Genomic DNA, 17,544 nt, shown 5'->3' on the forward strand with positions numbered 1-17,544 from the left:
CTCTTTAAAGGCCAATCTCCAAATACAGTTCGCATTCTGAGTTACTAGGGGCGAGGGCTCCAACAGATCAATCTTACGGGGACACTGCTCAGTCCATCACACAACCTATCAACAGGGGCGTGTACACAGAGGGGTCTGGTGACTGTCAGGCAAGGGAAGGCCAAAGAAGAAACGGAAGCCTCAAATTTGGAGTGTCCCTGATGGGTCCCCTTAGGTCTAAGAGCTACAATCCTAAACGTTGTGGGACTGCACCTCATTGCTCCTGTTAAACATCATTAACACAATAATCTCCCCAGGGTTTCAGACAAAAATCACATTTTCACGGCAGCTTCAATGACTGACGAGAAATGTTGCTCTTCTGTACCCCTCCCCTGAGGAAGCGTGCAGGCTGGCGGTCACACGCACGAGCCACACGCACGAGCCACACGCACGAGCCACACGCAGGGGCCACACGCACGGGCCACACGCACGAGTCACACGCACGAGTCACACGCACGAGCCACACGCACGAGTCACACGCACCAGCCCGCAGGGTACCGCGGGAGCGCTTACCTGTGAAAGAGAACGGACTTGACCAAGGTGACAACGTCGCGGCTGGCATTATACCCGGCACAGACGATGGCAACGTGGATTGTCTGGGAAGCAAAGAACACAGGGCAAGCGGTCAGACAGATGGAAGAGGGCCTTCTTGGTGCTTCAGACCACGTGGGAAAGAAAAATCACCCTGATCTCTTGTGGGGATCATTAGAAAACAAAGGGCATAGTTTGCAGCTGTGGAAAATAACTTGAGATGGTTTTATTAAGGCCCTTTTAATCGGTTTATGGAGCTATCATCATTTGGAAAACATTAAGGTTCTTTGCAATTACATTTTGGGGACGAGAGAAAGGGCGATCGGCTCAAACAGGCAAACGGTGAGTCTCCTACCCCCACGCTGGGAGACCGTGACAACTGGTGACAAGAGAGATGAAAGAAATACATCCCGAAAGGAAGAACTGATAGTCAGGGATCTTGGACTGAGAAGCAATGGCTCAGAGGTGGGAAATGTTCTTGCTCTTGCAAGAACATTGTCTCAGATTAGGGGTGCCTGACTGGGCCAAGAGACCAATGAACGTCTATAAGGGTACATCTATAAAAAGGGCCCCAGCTGGGACATCATTCCAAGAACTGAAGACTGGCAGAATTAAAGGGAACCTTATGGCCCATCTCCTCTGGCTCTGTCCTTTAGCTCCGGGTGACCCTGGGAAAGTGGTGGCATCAGGTGACTCACAGTAATACAAGGGCCATGGAGGTCATGGAGTACGTAAGGGGATAATACCAAGAGCAGAATATGGTGCTCGGCACACTGCCAATCACAGCAGAGATGATCTCTAGAGCTGAGCTTCCCAAAGGGGAGGTCCCTTGGCACCCCGGTGTACTACACGTGAATTACAGGATACAAAGTCACTTATCTCTTCAAGCAAGAACTCAAGGCTACCGGGCAGGGCTGGCTCCCTCAGGCTGGGCTACCCTCTGAGCTTCAGCAACTTGACAAAGATTGAGAAGCCCTGGTCTAGTGCAGCCCATACAGAAAGTCATCCAGCCTCTCAAAACAGCTCGAAGAATGAAGGGTTCACACCTCTCGATGTATCTTTTACTCATGTGCAGCCTTCCTTGACTTGAAACCAGCCTCCTAATACCCACCCCACCTTGCTCTATCCTGGGAGGACTGCAGAACAAGTACGTTCCCTCCAGCACCCAATACCTAATGAAACTACTCACAGCCCTGGTTCCCATGGCACAGCTTCTGGACCCCCGTTATTCTAATCAGGCAGTTCAAAACACAGTTCTGTTGACTCTATGCAAGGCTTTTGCAACTCCCTAGGAGTCTAGAATTACTTTAAAGTAAAAAGTAAAAAAAAGTGGGGGAAAGGGAAGGGAAGAAAAATGCAGTTCTGATATCCTGGTCTCTGCCCTACAGGCTTTCAGGACAATGACCTCTGGCTCCCAGGCCTGCTTCACCACCCCACCCACAACATCATCAAGGGAAGTTACTCGGGCTTAGACAGGTGGGATTCAAACTCTGGAGCAGAGATTCTTCACCCTTATAACATACCAGAAACACCAGAAAAATTTTTAAACTACACCCTGTGCCCCAACCCCACCTCAGACCAATTAACTCACAATCTCTGATGGCCAGGATCTAAAATTCCTCTGCTGGAAGCCAGTGGTTCTCAATAGGAGGCAAAAGTCATCCCCCCTGCCCTGCCCAGGACATCAGACAACGTCTGTCTGGAGTCATTTTTGGTGGTCACTCCTGGGGATGTGCGGGGCTATGACATCAAGTGGGCAGGACCAGAGATGCTGCTCGACCCCTTACGAGGCACAGGGCAGCCCCCACAATAGAGAATTACCCTGCCCCAATGCTCACAGGGCTGTTGTGAGGAAATTCAGCTTTCAGAAAGAAGCAAGAGGGCGTGTGGGGAAACTGAGACCTGCGAGCTACCAACCCAACCTCGTCTCACATAAAATTAGACCATATTGGGGCACCTGGGTGGCTCAGTTGGTTAAGCGACTGCCTTCGGCTCAGGTCATGATCCTGGGGTCCCAGGATCGAGTTCCGCATCGGGGTCCCTGCTCGGCGGGGAGTCTGCTTCTCCCTCTGACTCTCCCCCATCTCATGCCCTCTCTCTCATTCTCTCTCTCTCAAATAAATAAATTAATTAAAAATAAAAAAAAATTAGACCATATTATGCATATCTTCATTTCTCCACCTGTAAAATGAAGACACCATCGCTTATCTCTGGATATTATCTCCCAAAGACTCAGCATGAAAGACTGTAAAGCGGAATGCAACTGTCACCATTTAAATCATGAAGGAAATGAATAGGAAAATGCCTGTACGTGGGAGACATAGCCAGGAAGGGGACAAGAATGGATAAAAGCTGAATCAGGCTCTTTGGAATCACAAATATTTAAACACGCGGCCTCCCAGATATCAAACTTTGTCTTGGCTTCAGGGTTCAGGGGCTTTTGAAAATGGGCCCATTAAATGTAAGCACAAGTGTGCACATTCACAAACATTTTACATAATTTTCCAATCTCTTTAGTTTCGTCCAATACACCTGCCACCATGAATAAATTCATCATCTGGAGCCGTGGAGCCCAGGCCCTGTTCCCCGGGAATGCAGAAAATCGGGAGTGCCGTGAACATGCTCTTGGAGGAGTTCTGGATGGTCCCAACTTTTTGTGGGGACAGGAGTGAGTGCCAAGAATGGGTTGGGGGCTGGGGTTCGGAGTGAACAGGGGACAGGGATGAATGCTCCTTGAAAGAGCAGAGTCACAAATATGGTCTCACCACAATAACTTGGTTTGGAAGCTACGAAGTCCAGGTTTCAAGTGTTTCAATGTAGTGACTTAAAGAGGACCGACCATCGGCCACAACTACTGGGACATTCCTCTCATCAGAGTGATGGGTCTGAATATCAGATTCAGTGACCACTGTCCACTCACAAGAATTCCTCCTTATATTTTATGTGGATGTCATACTTGCCTTTACTGGTCACAAAGCTTGGATGGGGGTTGGGGGTGATGATGTTATCTGCTCCTCCAAACTCACTCTTCCAATTCGCTCCGTGCCCCAAATAGGTGCCCGTAATTTGCTCCATGCCTGAGCGCCTGACTTTACAGACTGAATAACTGGGCTCCCACTGCCTCGGGTTTCTGGTTGAGTTTGGTCACTGGGAGGCCTGATGGCAGGTGGAAAGAGAGGTCAGATCCCCTGCGCCTTTCAGAAACCCTCTACCAGAGATCCGGCTCTCTCGGGCTCCTTAAGGCCACCCGCCTCGTGCCCTACGGGCCCAGGGGTTGTAGTGACTCTCTCTAGGGAGCTCCACCACCCTCACTGGCTCCCACGCGTGTGGCCCTGCCTCAAACCCTTCCCAGCTCATCTGTGTGTGCCATCGGTTTCCTTCTAGGGTCTGACCAGTTCCAGTGACCCTTCCTTAGCCTTGCATCGGTCCTGGTGGCTGGAAGGGAAGCAGAGGTGGCTCTGAGGCATTCAGAGATAAACTGCTGATCCCGAAGGTGAAACGAGGCAGGAGAGTACCAACAGAGTGCACTGAAGAATGTATAAGTTGTGTTTATAAATTTTAAGCAGCTCGACAAAGTTCTCAGACACATGGACCACAGCTTCTTTCTAAGGAAGCCCACAGAGCATCCTGCTCACTCCCTCCAGTCCTGACCCTGGTGCTCAGCACACACCCACGAGCTGCACCTGAAGACATGACGTAGTCGAACTAGGGCCAAGTGAGTGATGTTTACTTCTAGGACTTGGAAGAAGGATCCAGGCCTGACACAGGCATTTCTGGGGTCCCTAATATGCCAGGCCCCGTGTTGTGCTCAGAGGACAGAAAGGTGAATCAGTCCCCCAGGGCCAAGTGAAGAGGGAGTAGCGGTCGCTACCCGGACAATCCCATCAGAGACCAGGAAGGCTCCGCTGACAGCGAGCTCAGTGTCCTTGCAAGCCAGAGCAGCCTGCGCCACCTGGACCAAGAGGATGCCAGAGATGGGCAGGAGGAGAGGGCACTCCAGTGACTCGACCAGGGCAACCGTCACTCCTGACATTCAGCGCCAGCTGGGATTTGTAGCTCTCTGCTTGTCAGCCTGCAACAGAAGCAGGAAAAGAACATTCTCTGGGGGATGGCAGGCAAGGTGTGAGCCTGGCAGAAGTAATCAGTACTGTGCCCAGCTGTGCTGCCCCCGGCCACACGAGGAGCAGCAGGACCCAGAGGGCCCGGGACTCCCTGCAAGGCACTCTGTCTGGGGCACAACTGAGTGTGAGCACATCCTGTCGGGGACACTACCGGCGAGGAGAGAGGGGAAACCCATTGCAGCACCAGCGTCTGGGCTGTGAAAAGTCAGGCTCAGCCCGCGTTCCGAGGACAGCGGCAGACCTAAGTGTTGGGGACGAGGGGAGGGGAGGCAGGCCTCCCAGGGGACAGGCAGCTGGGGAGAAGCACACAGCCAGGGACAGAGGCGGGGGTGGCTTTGTGGGGAGAACCCAACCAGAGTGAAGAGATCCGGTTTGAGCGGCAATGTCAAAGCTAGCTGCTGCTATGTGACCGCGGAGCATCGCTTCATGTCCCTGGGCCTCTCTGGCTTGTCTATAAAATGGAGATAAGAACGGGCACCGCACTGGGTCACTGTGAGCATCCGAAGAGTGCAAGAAGTGCCCCTAGTGAATGGACGCTGCTTACCGAATGTCTGAACAGCATACGGAGAAGTTGTTCAACATCTTTGTGCTTGAACTCCCTCAACCTACACAACAGGGACATAACACTACGCATCCTCAAGGGGTTGTTGAGGATGAGGAGCAAGTGGCTCTCAAACTCACTGTGCACCATGATCCCTGGAGGGCTTGTTCAGACGGAGCAAGGGATGGGGGCGGGGAGGGGGGCGGAACACTTCCCCCAAGTTTCTGATCCAGGAGGTTTGACATGGGGGCCTGAGGACAGCCTGCATCCAGGTGATGCTGATGCTGCTGGTCCAGGGACCACACTTTGAGAACCACTGCTCTAGCTAAGTGCTTTGAATACTGTTGGGTAAAAACTCAACCAGATGTTAGCTGTGATCACACAGAGAGTATGAGGGGTGTTCCAAGAATCCGTTTCCAGTACCTCTCCAGTGGAGAGCACCTTCTCCTGCACTTGTATAAAAGAACGAGAGACAGCACGCATCACTGTCCCCAGGTCCTGGAATTCATGACTCTCAGGGTGAGGATGAGGCAAGGGAGGAGGACTCAAGATGCAGGCTTTTTCTATGCCAAGAACAAAACCGTGGCAATCAGCAGAGCTGGGTGTTGGCTGCAGCTCTGCCTCTGGCTGGCTGGGTGACCTTGTGCAAGTAACTTAACCTCTCTGATCCTTGGTGAATCCTGGAGACAAGGAGGAGGGTAGAATTTCTATATACAGTAGTACACAAGGGACACTTTCCAAGACCCCCAAGGGACGCCTGAAACCGTGGACACTACTGAACCCTATATATACTCTTGTTTTTTTCCTACAGATGCATCCCCATGATAAAGTTTAAGTTATAAACTAGGCACAGTAGGAGATTAACAACAGTAACTAATATTAAAACAATTACAGCCATATACTGTAACAGGTTACATGAATGTGGTCTCTCTCAAAGTATCTTACTGTACCTCACCCACCCTTCCTGTGATGATGGGAGATAATAAAATGCCGAGGTGCTGCGTTATAGTCAGGGGACGGATGCGGGCATTCTGCCACAGTGTCAGGCTACTAAGGACCTGATGAATCATCAGGAGGATCAGACTGCAGCTGACCACGGGTAACCGTAACTGTGGAAAGTGAAACCACGGATAAGGCGGGATTCCTGTAGAGTCCTAATATCCAGCGTTTTCCAAAATTCAAGATGAAGAGTGAGACAGACAGGGTGGTGACATTCTCATCCAACGTCCCGTGGCTCAGCCAGTCGGTGGCAAATCGAGGGGTTGAATTCAGAGTCCTGCTGTTAAACCCGTACTACCTGGTTAAATAAGACACACACAGAACTGTGAAAATGAAAGCAATGTATTGCTGATGAGCTGCCTAAACTCATCTTACAAACCTCCAGGGCATCTCTACTCTTCTGGGAAGTCAGTGATCAAGTTCTGTCTCCTCTAAATACTAAACCATGGACCCAAAAGTCAAAATTATCTCAACCCTGTAGAAGACAAAAGTAGACACCTCCTATTGTGTATCAGTTATATTTTGATTAAAAAATTAAAAATAGGGATGCCTGGGGGGTTCAGTCGCTTAAGCATCCGACTGTTGGTTTTGGCTCAGTCATGATCTCAGGGTTGTGAGATCGAGCCCCACAATGGGCTCTGCGCTCAGCACAGAGTCTGCTTGGGATCCTCTCCCTCTGCCCCTCCCCCTGCTCATGCTCGCTCTTGCTCTAAAATAATAAAAATAAATCTATAAAAAAAAATTAAAATAATTAAAAGTAAGAGTAGACACCTCCTGATTGTAATGGCATCCACGCTGCCAGGGGCTCAGTGAGGTAGGCCAGTATGAAAACAGGGAAGGGCCACACCGCGAATGGGGACTTTGAGCACCTTCTCCATAGTCAAGGCCTAAGAAACGGAGAACACATGAATGAACCACCCAGCGTTCTCCACCCTGCATACTTCTGGCCTGCTTTAGGGCTTCTCTGTGTGACAAACAACAGAGTACCCTTAGCAGTCAGAAACCCAAATGCTACGTGAAGAACAGATGAAAGGGGTGAGGCTGATTTTAGGGTGGGTCAGCAGAAGCTTAACTGCTAGAGAAGACTCACATTTGGGGCAGGTGGGCTGTCTGAACACAGGCCCACACTGACCTGCCACGGACAGCACGTGCCACGCTCCTACCTACAGGATGATGCCCCTGACCCAAAAAGCCCGCACACGTTGCCAAAACACGTGGCCATTCTGCAAGTGTCAATGGTGCACCTTCTCTGTGCCAGACTCCCTTGTAGGTGCTGGGGAAAGCAGGGAGCAAAAGAGGGAGACCAGGCTGTGTGGCAACGAGTCCACAAGGAGAAAGCTGGGGAGTAAGGCAGACCTTCTAGAGTGCATGGGCCTTTGCAAGAAGCATGAAGAGAGAAGCCACTTGAGCGTTCAGAGCTGAGAAATGGCATGCTCCGACTTATATTTTAAAAGACTCACTCGAGCTACCAGTTGAGAACAGATTATCTCTGTGTGCATGTGCAGGGGTGGGAGGGAGAGGAGCAAGGAAGCTGGAAGCAGAGAGAACACTCAGGGGGCTAGTGCAACCCCCCGAGCACAGCGGAAGCTGTGACAGGCTGCCCAAATGCCCTTCAGTGAGGTCCGTGTTGCCCTGGGGGCCAGGATCCGCCTGGCTGCAGAGAGCCGCCTCCCCTGGGGCAGCCACTGCCAATAAACCCCAGCATCTTCAGACACCGGCCCCAAGGACCTGCCTTCGCAGACTGCACATGAAACTTCACAGCACCCTAAGCCAGGGGTGGTACGGGACAGGGAGGCAAACGTGGAGGTGCGACATGGCCACATGATGTATTCTTTCAAAGTCCCTGGTGATCTGTCTGCAGTCGACTTCTCTAGCAGAGGAAGCAGAAGAGTATATGTATTAAGATTTACAACCTGTGGTGGGGATGTGGGGAAACTGCACCCTTGTGCATTGTTGCTGGGGGTGTAAAATGGTGCAGCTGCTGTGGAAAAGAATATGGTGGTCCCTGGAATAATTAAAAACAGAATCACCATATAATCCAGCTATCCTAACTTCGAGGTATATATCCAAAAGAACTGAAAGCAGATCTCCAAGAGAGGTGCGCACACCCATGTTCATGGCAGCATTATTCACAATACCAAGAGGGGGAAGCAGCCTGGGTGTCTACCGTCAGATGAATGGGTACACAAAATGTGGTCCAGACACACAATGAAATATTATTCAGCCTTAACAGGGAAGGAAATCCTGTCTCACGCTACAATGTGAACTTTGAGGACATCATGCTAAGTGAAATAAGCTAGTCACCAAAAGACAAGTACCGTTTGATCCCACTTATATGAAGTACCTAAAGGAGACAAATTTACAGAAGTAGAATGGTGGTTGCCAGGGTCTGGGGCGAGGGGAGGGAAAAATGGGAGCGGGTTGCTGTTTAACGGGTATAGTTTATTCTGCAAGATGAAAACGTTCTAGAGATCTGTTACACAGCAATGTGAATATACTGACCACTACTGAAATGTACACTTCATTTTTAAGAGAGTAAATTTCAGGTTACATGGCTTTGTTGTACCACAATTAAAAACAAAAGAGATTTATAACTGTAGACGCACATTTTTCAGCTATGTGGCCTCACTAAGCTCAGGCTTCCCTAGTTAAAACTTCACGATGACTGAGTCCAGGAGCTGACGCATTTACAAGTGCAGTGTCTGGTACCAGATACTTGCACAAAAAGTAAAAGCAGACGTGATCACCAACACCCTGCCTCCTTCTTTCACGGTGCTCATGCTCTGATCAAGCTGGAAGATTCACGAGGTTTCCTTGCTTCCATAATGTGCTCTCAGTTTGGGATGCCCTGGTGCTTCACCTCACGTATCAAACTCCTCCCCATCTCTCAAGATATAGCAGCACCTGCTGGGAACTCAGTTTCTTCATCTATTAAAAAAAGGGGGGGGGGGGATAAAAATTTGTCAAGGTCTGCTGGACAGATTAACTGAGATGATTCACGTAAAGGGATCAGAGCCTGGGGTCGTGTAAGTTAGAAGACAGGCATCAGCAATCAGTAGTATTAATTACTATTCATATAAGAGTTTATAGTATGCTGAAGCCTCTACATTCAAGGCCTTGAGCCTTAAATATTCTTGAAAGTCAGGCATCAGTTTCTTTCCTTCTGCCCTTACCCCAACTCTCCTTCAAGTAAGGATTGGGACAGTCTTTCCCTTATGGTTGAAAGGAGGGCTTTCAGAGCTGCCCGACTCGCTCTGCTGTGTCAAGTGTTGGTGGCTGCCTTCATCATCCTCCCATACAAGAGGGCAAAAGACACAGGAATGAGGAGATGAGCCATTGGAATCATTCATTATTTGGGCCATGGGAGCTACTGTGCAAAACTAGGACAGACTTTTTATTTTGCTCTGCTTTACCGTCATCATCTTTAAAATGAGAAGGTTGCATCTTTATTTGTTGTTGTTGTTGTTAATGGCACATTTTCAAAAGAAATAACATATAATAAGAGAGCACGATACAGAAAGCAGATGAGGGCAGGACTCCTTTGGAGTAAGCACAAACAGGAGGCTGCAGGAGACGGGACCCCTAGCCAGGGCCATAGTGTGGTAGTCACCTCCAAGACTGCCCCCACCGATCCCTGCAGCCCTGGTAGAGCCTCTCCTACACTGTGTGAGGGTCGGTCTATATGACCGATAGAGCTTGGCAGAACTAACAGTGTATGACATCCAAGGCGAGGTCATAGAGAAGATTGTGGCCTCTGCCTTGTTCTGCTGGATACCTTACTCCGGGGACAGCGAGCTGCTGCAGTGTGAGAACACACAAGCAATCCTAAGGACCCGAGGTCCCGGCCACACCAGCGTGCCTTCTCCGAAGCAGATCAAGCCTACCAGCAACAGCCACCCTGGCAGACACTGTAACTGCAACCGCAGGAGGACACAACGTACAACTAGGCTGCTTCCAGATTTCCTGATTCTCAAACTGTACGACAAAATAAATGCTTGTTATTTGAAGTCATTAGGTTTGGGGGATAACTTGGTAGGAAGCCATCAATAACTACTAGACTCGGGTAGGGGAGGTAACCTAAGTAACCACTACAGGAGCACGGGCTCCCAAAATCACTGAAGAAAATCCTGCTAGGCTTCTTCCAGCTATAATGTTCCCTAACTCCAGGGCCTGACATTTAGGGAAGATATTTTAGCACACTTACATCCTTGAAGGAGCCCGGAAGACAACCTATGAGGCTAATAAAATGTGAATCCAAATGCTACAGCATTATCTTCCGATAGCCATGTGAATATGAGAGGTGGCAGGCAAAACCCCTCCACTGCTGAGTTATTTCATAAAATTCTCTAAAATGAAGTAATAGATCAAAATACTATGGTTCTAGGGGCCCAGAAAATGAAGGCACAAGGTGTCAAGATTTATAAACATAATGGCTAAAGCAAAATAGTACATCTGTACTCAGCTAACAAATACACTCACAGTCTGGAAGGCAATTTTAAATACAACTTCTTTTAAAAGAACAGATACATCCTTGCCTCGACCTACTGAGAAATGACTACCCCCACGTAGCTGCTGTAGCCCCCAAGGTGAAAGATGAACCCCATCGTGCCCGGTAACCGTGAAGCCTTTGAGATGAGGCACCTGCCAGGCACAGACTAGGACTGGGGCTCTAAGCTCATGGGGGTGTGGGTCCTGGGCGCTCTAATTCACAGAGTGGTAAGGCAATGGTTCCAAGTACAGGTTCCTTTTTTTTTTTTTTTTAAGATTTTATTTATTTGAGAGAGAGAGCGCATACACAAGCAGGGGGAGAGGTAGAGGGAGAAGCAGACTCTCCGCTGAGCAGGGAGCCCGATGCAGGGCTCGATCCCAGGACCCTGGGATCACGACCTGAGCTGAAGGCAGACACTTAACTGACTGAGCCACCCAGGCATTTCCCCTCCCCCCCACCCCAAGTACAGGTTCTAGAAGCAAACTGCTTAGGTTTAAATTCGAGCTCCATCTCTTCTGGTAGTAGGACTTTGAAATAATTATTGAAACTTTCTTAGCAGCTTTCTAATGTGTCAAATGAAGAAAGTATGCTGTGTGGATTGAATGAGATAGTTTATGTAAATTATTTTATGTAAATTTTAGCACAATGTCTGATCCACTTTAAAGGCTGAGTAAATGTTAACTTTTATTACTATTACATTACAACCAAGAAATGAAGCTCAAAGCATGGAGGAGAGACAGACTTCCATAATGGTGGTCTCACATAAGAGTGCACCACTCACCTGACCTCCCACAGTAACAGTATCAATTGTTGTATTCAAGGACATCCGCCAATTCTCTGACATTCCTCCCACTGAGAGATGGGGTATGTACTTTTCCCTGTGAAAGTGGGTGAGCTTTTGAGCCTCTTCCAATGAAAAGATTTCACTATCAGCAGAAGTGACATTATGTGACTCTGAGGCCAGGGCATAAAAAGTGTTTCTGTTCTGCCTCAGTCACTGGAACACTTGTATTTAGTCTTCGGCGTCCAGAGAAGCGGCCGAGTGCCCTGGGGCCGCCATAGTGTAGGGAAGTCCAACCTGGCCGCAGAGACGGACATGGAGAGGCCCCGAGTCTATGACAGGGAAGAGGGGTGCTGCGTCAGCGCCCACAGCTCCAGCCCTCACTGTTCAGCTCCAGCCACAAACTAACGACACGTGTATGAGGGACCCCAAACAACAACTGCTCACCAAAGCCCTTCCCAAATCCCTGACCTAAAGAAACCATGAGAGCTAATAAAATGACCCATGTTGTTTTAAGCTGCAACATTTTAGGTGTTTGTTAGGCAGCATTAGGGAACTGGAATGTGCAGAGTAAGGCTATGTGATGCTCCTACAGAGTTGGTTTCCCACCTGCTAGCCCATTTCATCCTCACAACTGCATTGGAAAGAGCAGATTATAAATTCTCATTTTTGTAATGATGACACAGACTCTAAGAAAGTCACTGAATTACCCCAGGTCATATGACTAGTGACTGCCAAAGTAAAGACTCCCAGTTTGGAATTCGGACCCCAGTTCCAGTGACTTTTCTGCTGTAGCAGAGCTGACTCCTGGAATGGACCAGAACCAGAAGTGCAAGAAAAGTACACCTATCCAGACAGCCGAGGGCCCAAGCAGAAATCACAGAGGATGACTCTGCTGCAGAAGTTCCATGGCACGCAGAAACCAGTCCGTTGCTGAAACAGCACTGCCCTGACAACAGAGAAAGGCAAGAATAAAACGGACAGCTCTTTGGGCGCCTGGGTGGCTCAGTTGGTTAAGCGACTGCCTTCGGCTCAAGTCATGATCCTGGAGTCCCGGGATCGAGTCCCACATCAGGCTCCCTGCTCGGCAGGGAGTCTGCTTCTCCCTCTGACCCTCTCATGCTCTCTCTATCTCATTCTGTCTCTCAAATAAATAAATAATAAAATCTTAAAACAAACAAACAAACAAACAAAAAAACGGACAGCTCTTTGAAGGCCACATAATTAGGAACGATAAGAGGGCACCAGGACTGGCGAGGGCCCATTGTTTCCATCACCAGATATCTCGGCTGACAGCCTGGGCATCATTACAGAAGACTTTTCAGAAATACCTGTCATACCCCGGAGAGGTTTCAGTGCAATGAGGGAGGATGACAACATCCTCTGTGGTGAGGTGCTGAGCTCTGACAGGGCGTCAGGACTGGCTTCGGCACTTGTAATCGCCAAGTGTCTCGATGAAGGGAGGCTTCTATTGTGACTTCGCTGACTGACATTTCTTGTTTGCCTCTATGGCTTCTTCACTAAAATCTTTAAAGACGCCAAGCGATGGAGACAGAGAAAGTATCTACACTGGAATGGGTATGAAGTCAGCATCTCAAGGTCAAGGTGTCCCCGGAGGAGACCACCTCGAAATAAGCTACAGCAGATCAAGACTTTCAAATTCATCTGTGGTGGCTTGGAACAGGACCAGGGTTTCAGCACAGACAATTCTACCAAAACTAACTTCAAGGGTCTAGGAAGTGACATTATCAAGACAGGCAAAGAGAAGAAAAACAAAGGAAGGAAACTTTAATTCTCAGGTGCAAAAGACAAAAAACTAAATTACTAGAAGAATCAACAATCCCCAGGTCTGAATTCCTAAATTGCTACTTCATCTCTCAAAGAGAACGGGCATGAAGAGAACCCCATTGTTTCTGTTGTGGCTTCAGGCAGTGGCTTTCAAACAATCTCTACTATCTCAGAATCACTTGCACTGTTTGTTGTTGTTGTTTTTTTTTTAATGCTCATGCTCTTGCAACTTACACCCAGAGATTCTTGATGAGTAGGTCTAGGGTGGGTCCCATGAATATGCATTTCTGGTACGTAATTCTAATTGACCACCAAGTTTGGGCACAGCCCATGTGATAAAGAATGTTCACTGTAACCATGACATCTGTTCTAGAAGCAGCGCTCCAAACTGTTAGCAGAGAACGTGGCTTCCTTGAGTAAAAACCGACCTTTTGCAGGCTCCCTTGCAGCTAGGTGGCAGCTCCTGGTAGTCCTACAGGGAAGTTCTTCCATCAGTGTGCCCCAAGAGGAACGGACTGTGATATGTCTAAGACGTGTTATGAAAGGGAGGTGGCGTGCCCCACCTTAACACCGCAGCTTTCCTGTCAGCTGGAATGTGGAGACAGGACCAAAGCTCTGGCAGTCATCATGGACGAGACGACCTTGGGAATGCCAGGCAAGTAAGCTGAGCGAAACATCACCGAAGCCCGCGTCCCCAAAACGGACATCCCTACTGAAAAAGGCCTCCAGACTTTTCAGGCATAAAGAGAAATAAGATGCAAAGCCATTGTCAGGTGGGATATTTTGATACTTCACCATGAAATCTAATGCCAATAACAACTCTTTTAGAGTTTGCCTCCAGCTCTAATATCCGGTCACCACTGATGTAGTACAAACCAGGCAGGAACTTGATTTTTCTTGGTAATTTACAGACGAGGAAACCAAGATATGGAAAAATGACGTAAGTTGCTGAGTGCCACATAGTTATTAAGCTGGGCATGGGGCCAGGATTTAGGTTCGGGTCTCCCAGCTTTAGGAGCTGTTTTGTCTACACTACTCTGTGGGGCGCTCCGGGCAGAAGCCCTCTTTAGAAATAGGATGTGTCTCTCAGGAAACAGCACTGGGGAGACAGACTGTGGTCTAACAGACTGTGGTAGGAAGAGAAAGCCCCCACCCCCCCCTTCTCCCTCTGCTCCACTTGTTTCCCCCCCCCCCCCGCTTTTTTTCCTTTCTCATTTCCATTTTTCACCTCCTTGATTCTCAGTCAGTGCTTTGAGTCAGCCTGAGTCATAATAACGTAAATACACTTCCTCCCCCTGGGCCTTCCCACCTAGTGGGCAGGGTTCCGTCGCCCACTCTGAACGGACACCAGGGCCATAACCAAAGAGCAGAGAACCTGCAAGAAAGCCAGCAAGTCTTCTCCCAGACAAGAAGGGAAGTTCCCCAAATTAGGGTCCTTCCAGACCAGCCAGAAGCAGGGGAGTCTGTTAGCACTACTGAAGATGTAAGAGAGAGATGTTTAGGACCTCAGGCCACTGGCGATGGTTGTGGAGGAATAAATGGATGGGACCTGGCATGTGGGCAGGGCTGAACCAACGCGTGGCATTTAACACCTCCTGATGTTTGAATTTCTCAATTTCTTGAGCATCTCTTTCTCCACGTCCCACCTCAATGGGAGAACAAGAAAGGGAGTTTTGTCTCTTTTTTGTTCATTGATATTTCCCAGCATAGCGAACAGTGTGAGACACGTAACAGAGGCTCAGGAACTGTCCGCTGAACGAAAGAATGAATGATAATCCAGTGCAACCATTTCCCGGCCCAGGTTCTCTGGGCTTCCTGACTGATCAACTCACCATGTCCTACATTCTTTCTTGCTAGGGCAATGCTTTACTTCACATTTTATATGCTCACGTGTGCATTCCTCACTGGACAGGCTCCATCCACCACTGTCTACCTCTCCACACCTCAACCAGGCTTGAGAAGCCACAAGAAATCCTCCTAGACCCAGGGGGCTCTCCTCGTTCACCACTGATCTTCTCCAGAATGGAGTCTATGCTGCTTAGTAAGCCCCCCATTCCCTCGTGACAGACTGTATAGTATCAGCAACATAATAACCACCCTCACAGGAACAACATATTACAGTCTGCCAGGTGTTTTCAGGGAGGTGTGAAGTCTCACATTCTGACAATGTGGCCAGGAAATGGAATAAAGCAGCAGCAGGTAATGTAGATAACTAAAAATAAAAATTAACCATAACTGATGGGGCGCCTGGGTGGCTTAGTCGGTTGGGCGTCCAACTCTTGATTTAGGCTTGGGTCATGGTGTCGGCGTTGTGGGATCGAGCCCTGCATCAGGCTCTGTGCTGAGCATGGAGCCCGCTTGGGATTCTCTCTCTCCCTCTGCCCACCCCCTCATCCCCACTGCTCGCACACATGCTCTCAAAAAAACCCAAAAAATACCATAATTGAGAACATAGTATGTACCAGGCACTGTTTGTGGCTTTATATGACCCATCCCATCTACTACTCATAAATCCTCCATGAAGCAGGAACTTCTTTTCTCAAATTTATTGATGAGACATCTGAAGTTCAGAGAGTTTGGTAACTTGCTCAAGCACCCACAGTAGGAACCACCAGAGCTGGGATATGAACTCAGGCTTGTCTGGGTCACATAAGGCTTTGCTCTTAACAGGGCTGCTCTAATTCCTGTCCTTGGGAACTGGAAGAAGCAGGACATGAGTGTGTGTGTGTGTGTGTGTGTGTGTGCGTGTGCATGTGTGTATGTGTGCTCAGGGCAGACCTAAGCACAGATGTACAAATGGGAAGGATGAGGATGGGAGGGGGAGGGTGTGGGTAAGTTTTCCAGATGTCCAAAGAGTTACTAATACAGAAAGCATACTTGGGGGGGGGGGGGGGGCAGGATATTAAACTACAAAAGTTAAATCACCGCCTTAGGGAAGCAACAAGTCTCTGGTTCTGAACTCCAGAAGCTGATTATAAAGTAAGAAGGAGGCCAAGGGAGCCGCCCAACAGGGCCACAACTCCATCTGCGCCACTCACACTGTAGTCTAAGTAAGAAGCATCCCCAGGATGGATGACAGCTAGGTGCAGAAATCCCGAGTGGGTCACAATGAACCGCCAAGAAACAAGCAGTAGTTTCCATCCCTTTGCTCCTCTTAACATCTCTGTGGTGGAGATCCTCTTGCGCCCATTTCTCAGATGGGAAAGACCAAGGCTCAGAGAGGCTAAAGGACTGGCCAGGCCACACACAGCAAGGTTAGGGGCGGTGCCGGATTCGCATTCGGGCCCGAGTCAAGAATGCCGGCGCTTTCCGGGCACCTGGCACGGCTGCCCGGTGGCACCTGCGAGGGCGGAGGGCCAGGGGGCCTCCGGATGCTCTTTACCTCACACTTCTCCACGACCGGCTGCTGCCCGCACTCGGAGCTGTTGCCCGCCACGATGCCGGCGCGGAGGTTCTCGCTGTCCCCGGTTCCCTCCTCCACCGAGTAGGTCTTGGAGTGGTTGCCGTGGCGGTGCGCCGGGCCGCGGCCCTGCGCCAGGCTGAGCTGCCGGCGCAGCGCGCGGTTCTCCTCCTCCACCTCGCGCACGCGCACCTCCAGGCTCTCGCGCTCCCGCTGGCCGGCGGCCGCGTACCGGGGGCTGTGCGGCTGCGACTCCAGCGGCGACAGGGACACCGGCTTCCCATCTGGGGGAGGAGGGGGGGAAAGACCAGGTTAGCCGGGGCGGAACACCCCGCGAGCCCCGCCCCACACCCCACGCATCTGTCACTACGCGGGAGGCTCCTTTCACAGTCCCACTGACCAGGGCAAGTGGGTGGCAACAGAGTGACAAATAAACGCATCCAGACTGACCTGGGGACAAAGCTGAGAACAGAAGGACTTAACTACGGTGATCAAAATGCACATGCTGTTTAGAGAAGACAATCATAATGTTTCCTAATTAAATACACCGTCTTCCCTTCCCTACTTGGAACATTTCCAGGTAGACATTCTTGTTCTCTATAAAATAGGAATGTGAAGGAGGACTAGCAGGTAGAGGGGAAAGAGGAAAAGTAGAAAGTGGAAGAGAGCAAAAAGGAGTAAAAAGAACAGATAATAATAATGACAAGGTTTATTTCTTTCTTCCTATGGGAACTCCTATTCATCCTTCAAAACCCTGTTTCAGAAGCCTCAGCTCCCAGGGAAAGCCCTCTTCAGTGTGCAGGCAAAATCTTCAGGTTCTAACACATTTTATTTTTGTACATATCACTATTGAAA

At 49.5% G+C, this 17,544-nt stretch overlaps 1 protein-coding gene across 5 annotated transcripts in view; it reads right to left on the reverse strand.

Annotated features, from left to right (window-relative positions):
- LARGE1 (LARGE xylosyl- and glucuronyltransferase 1) overlaps positions 1 to 17,544 on the reverse strand; it is a 522,066-nt gene that overhangs the window by 269,593 nt on the left and 234,929 nt on the right. For all 5 annotated transcript variants that reach the window (XM_032416931.1, XM_032416930.1, XM_032416932.1 and 2 more), the window contains 2 exons: positions 16,672 to 16,973; positions 553 to 635 (listed from right to left, as the gene is read on the reverse strand). In XM_032416931.1, coding sequence (XP_032272822.1) covers positions 553 to 635; positions 16,672 to 16,973 — 385 coding nt within the window. The remainder of the gene's footprint in view (positions 1 to 552; positions 636 to 16,671; positions 16,974 to 17,544) is intronic.

This window comes from Phoca vitulina, unplaced genomic scaffold (genome assembly GCF_004348235.1).
Source record: "Phoca vitulina isolate PV1807 unplaced genomic scaffold, GSC_HSeal_1.0 scaffold19, whole genome shotgun sequence".
NCBI lineage: Eukaryota > Metazoa > Chordata > Mammalia > Carnivora > Phocidae > Phoca > Phoca vitulina.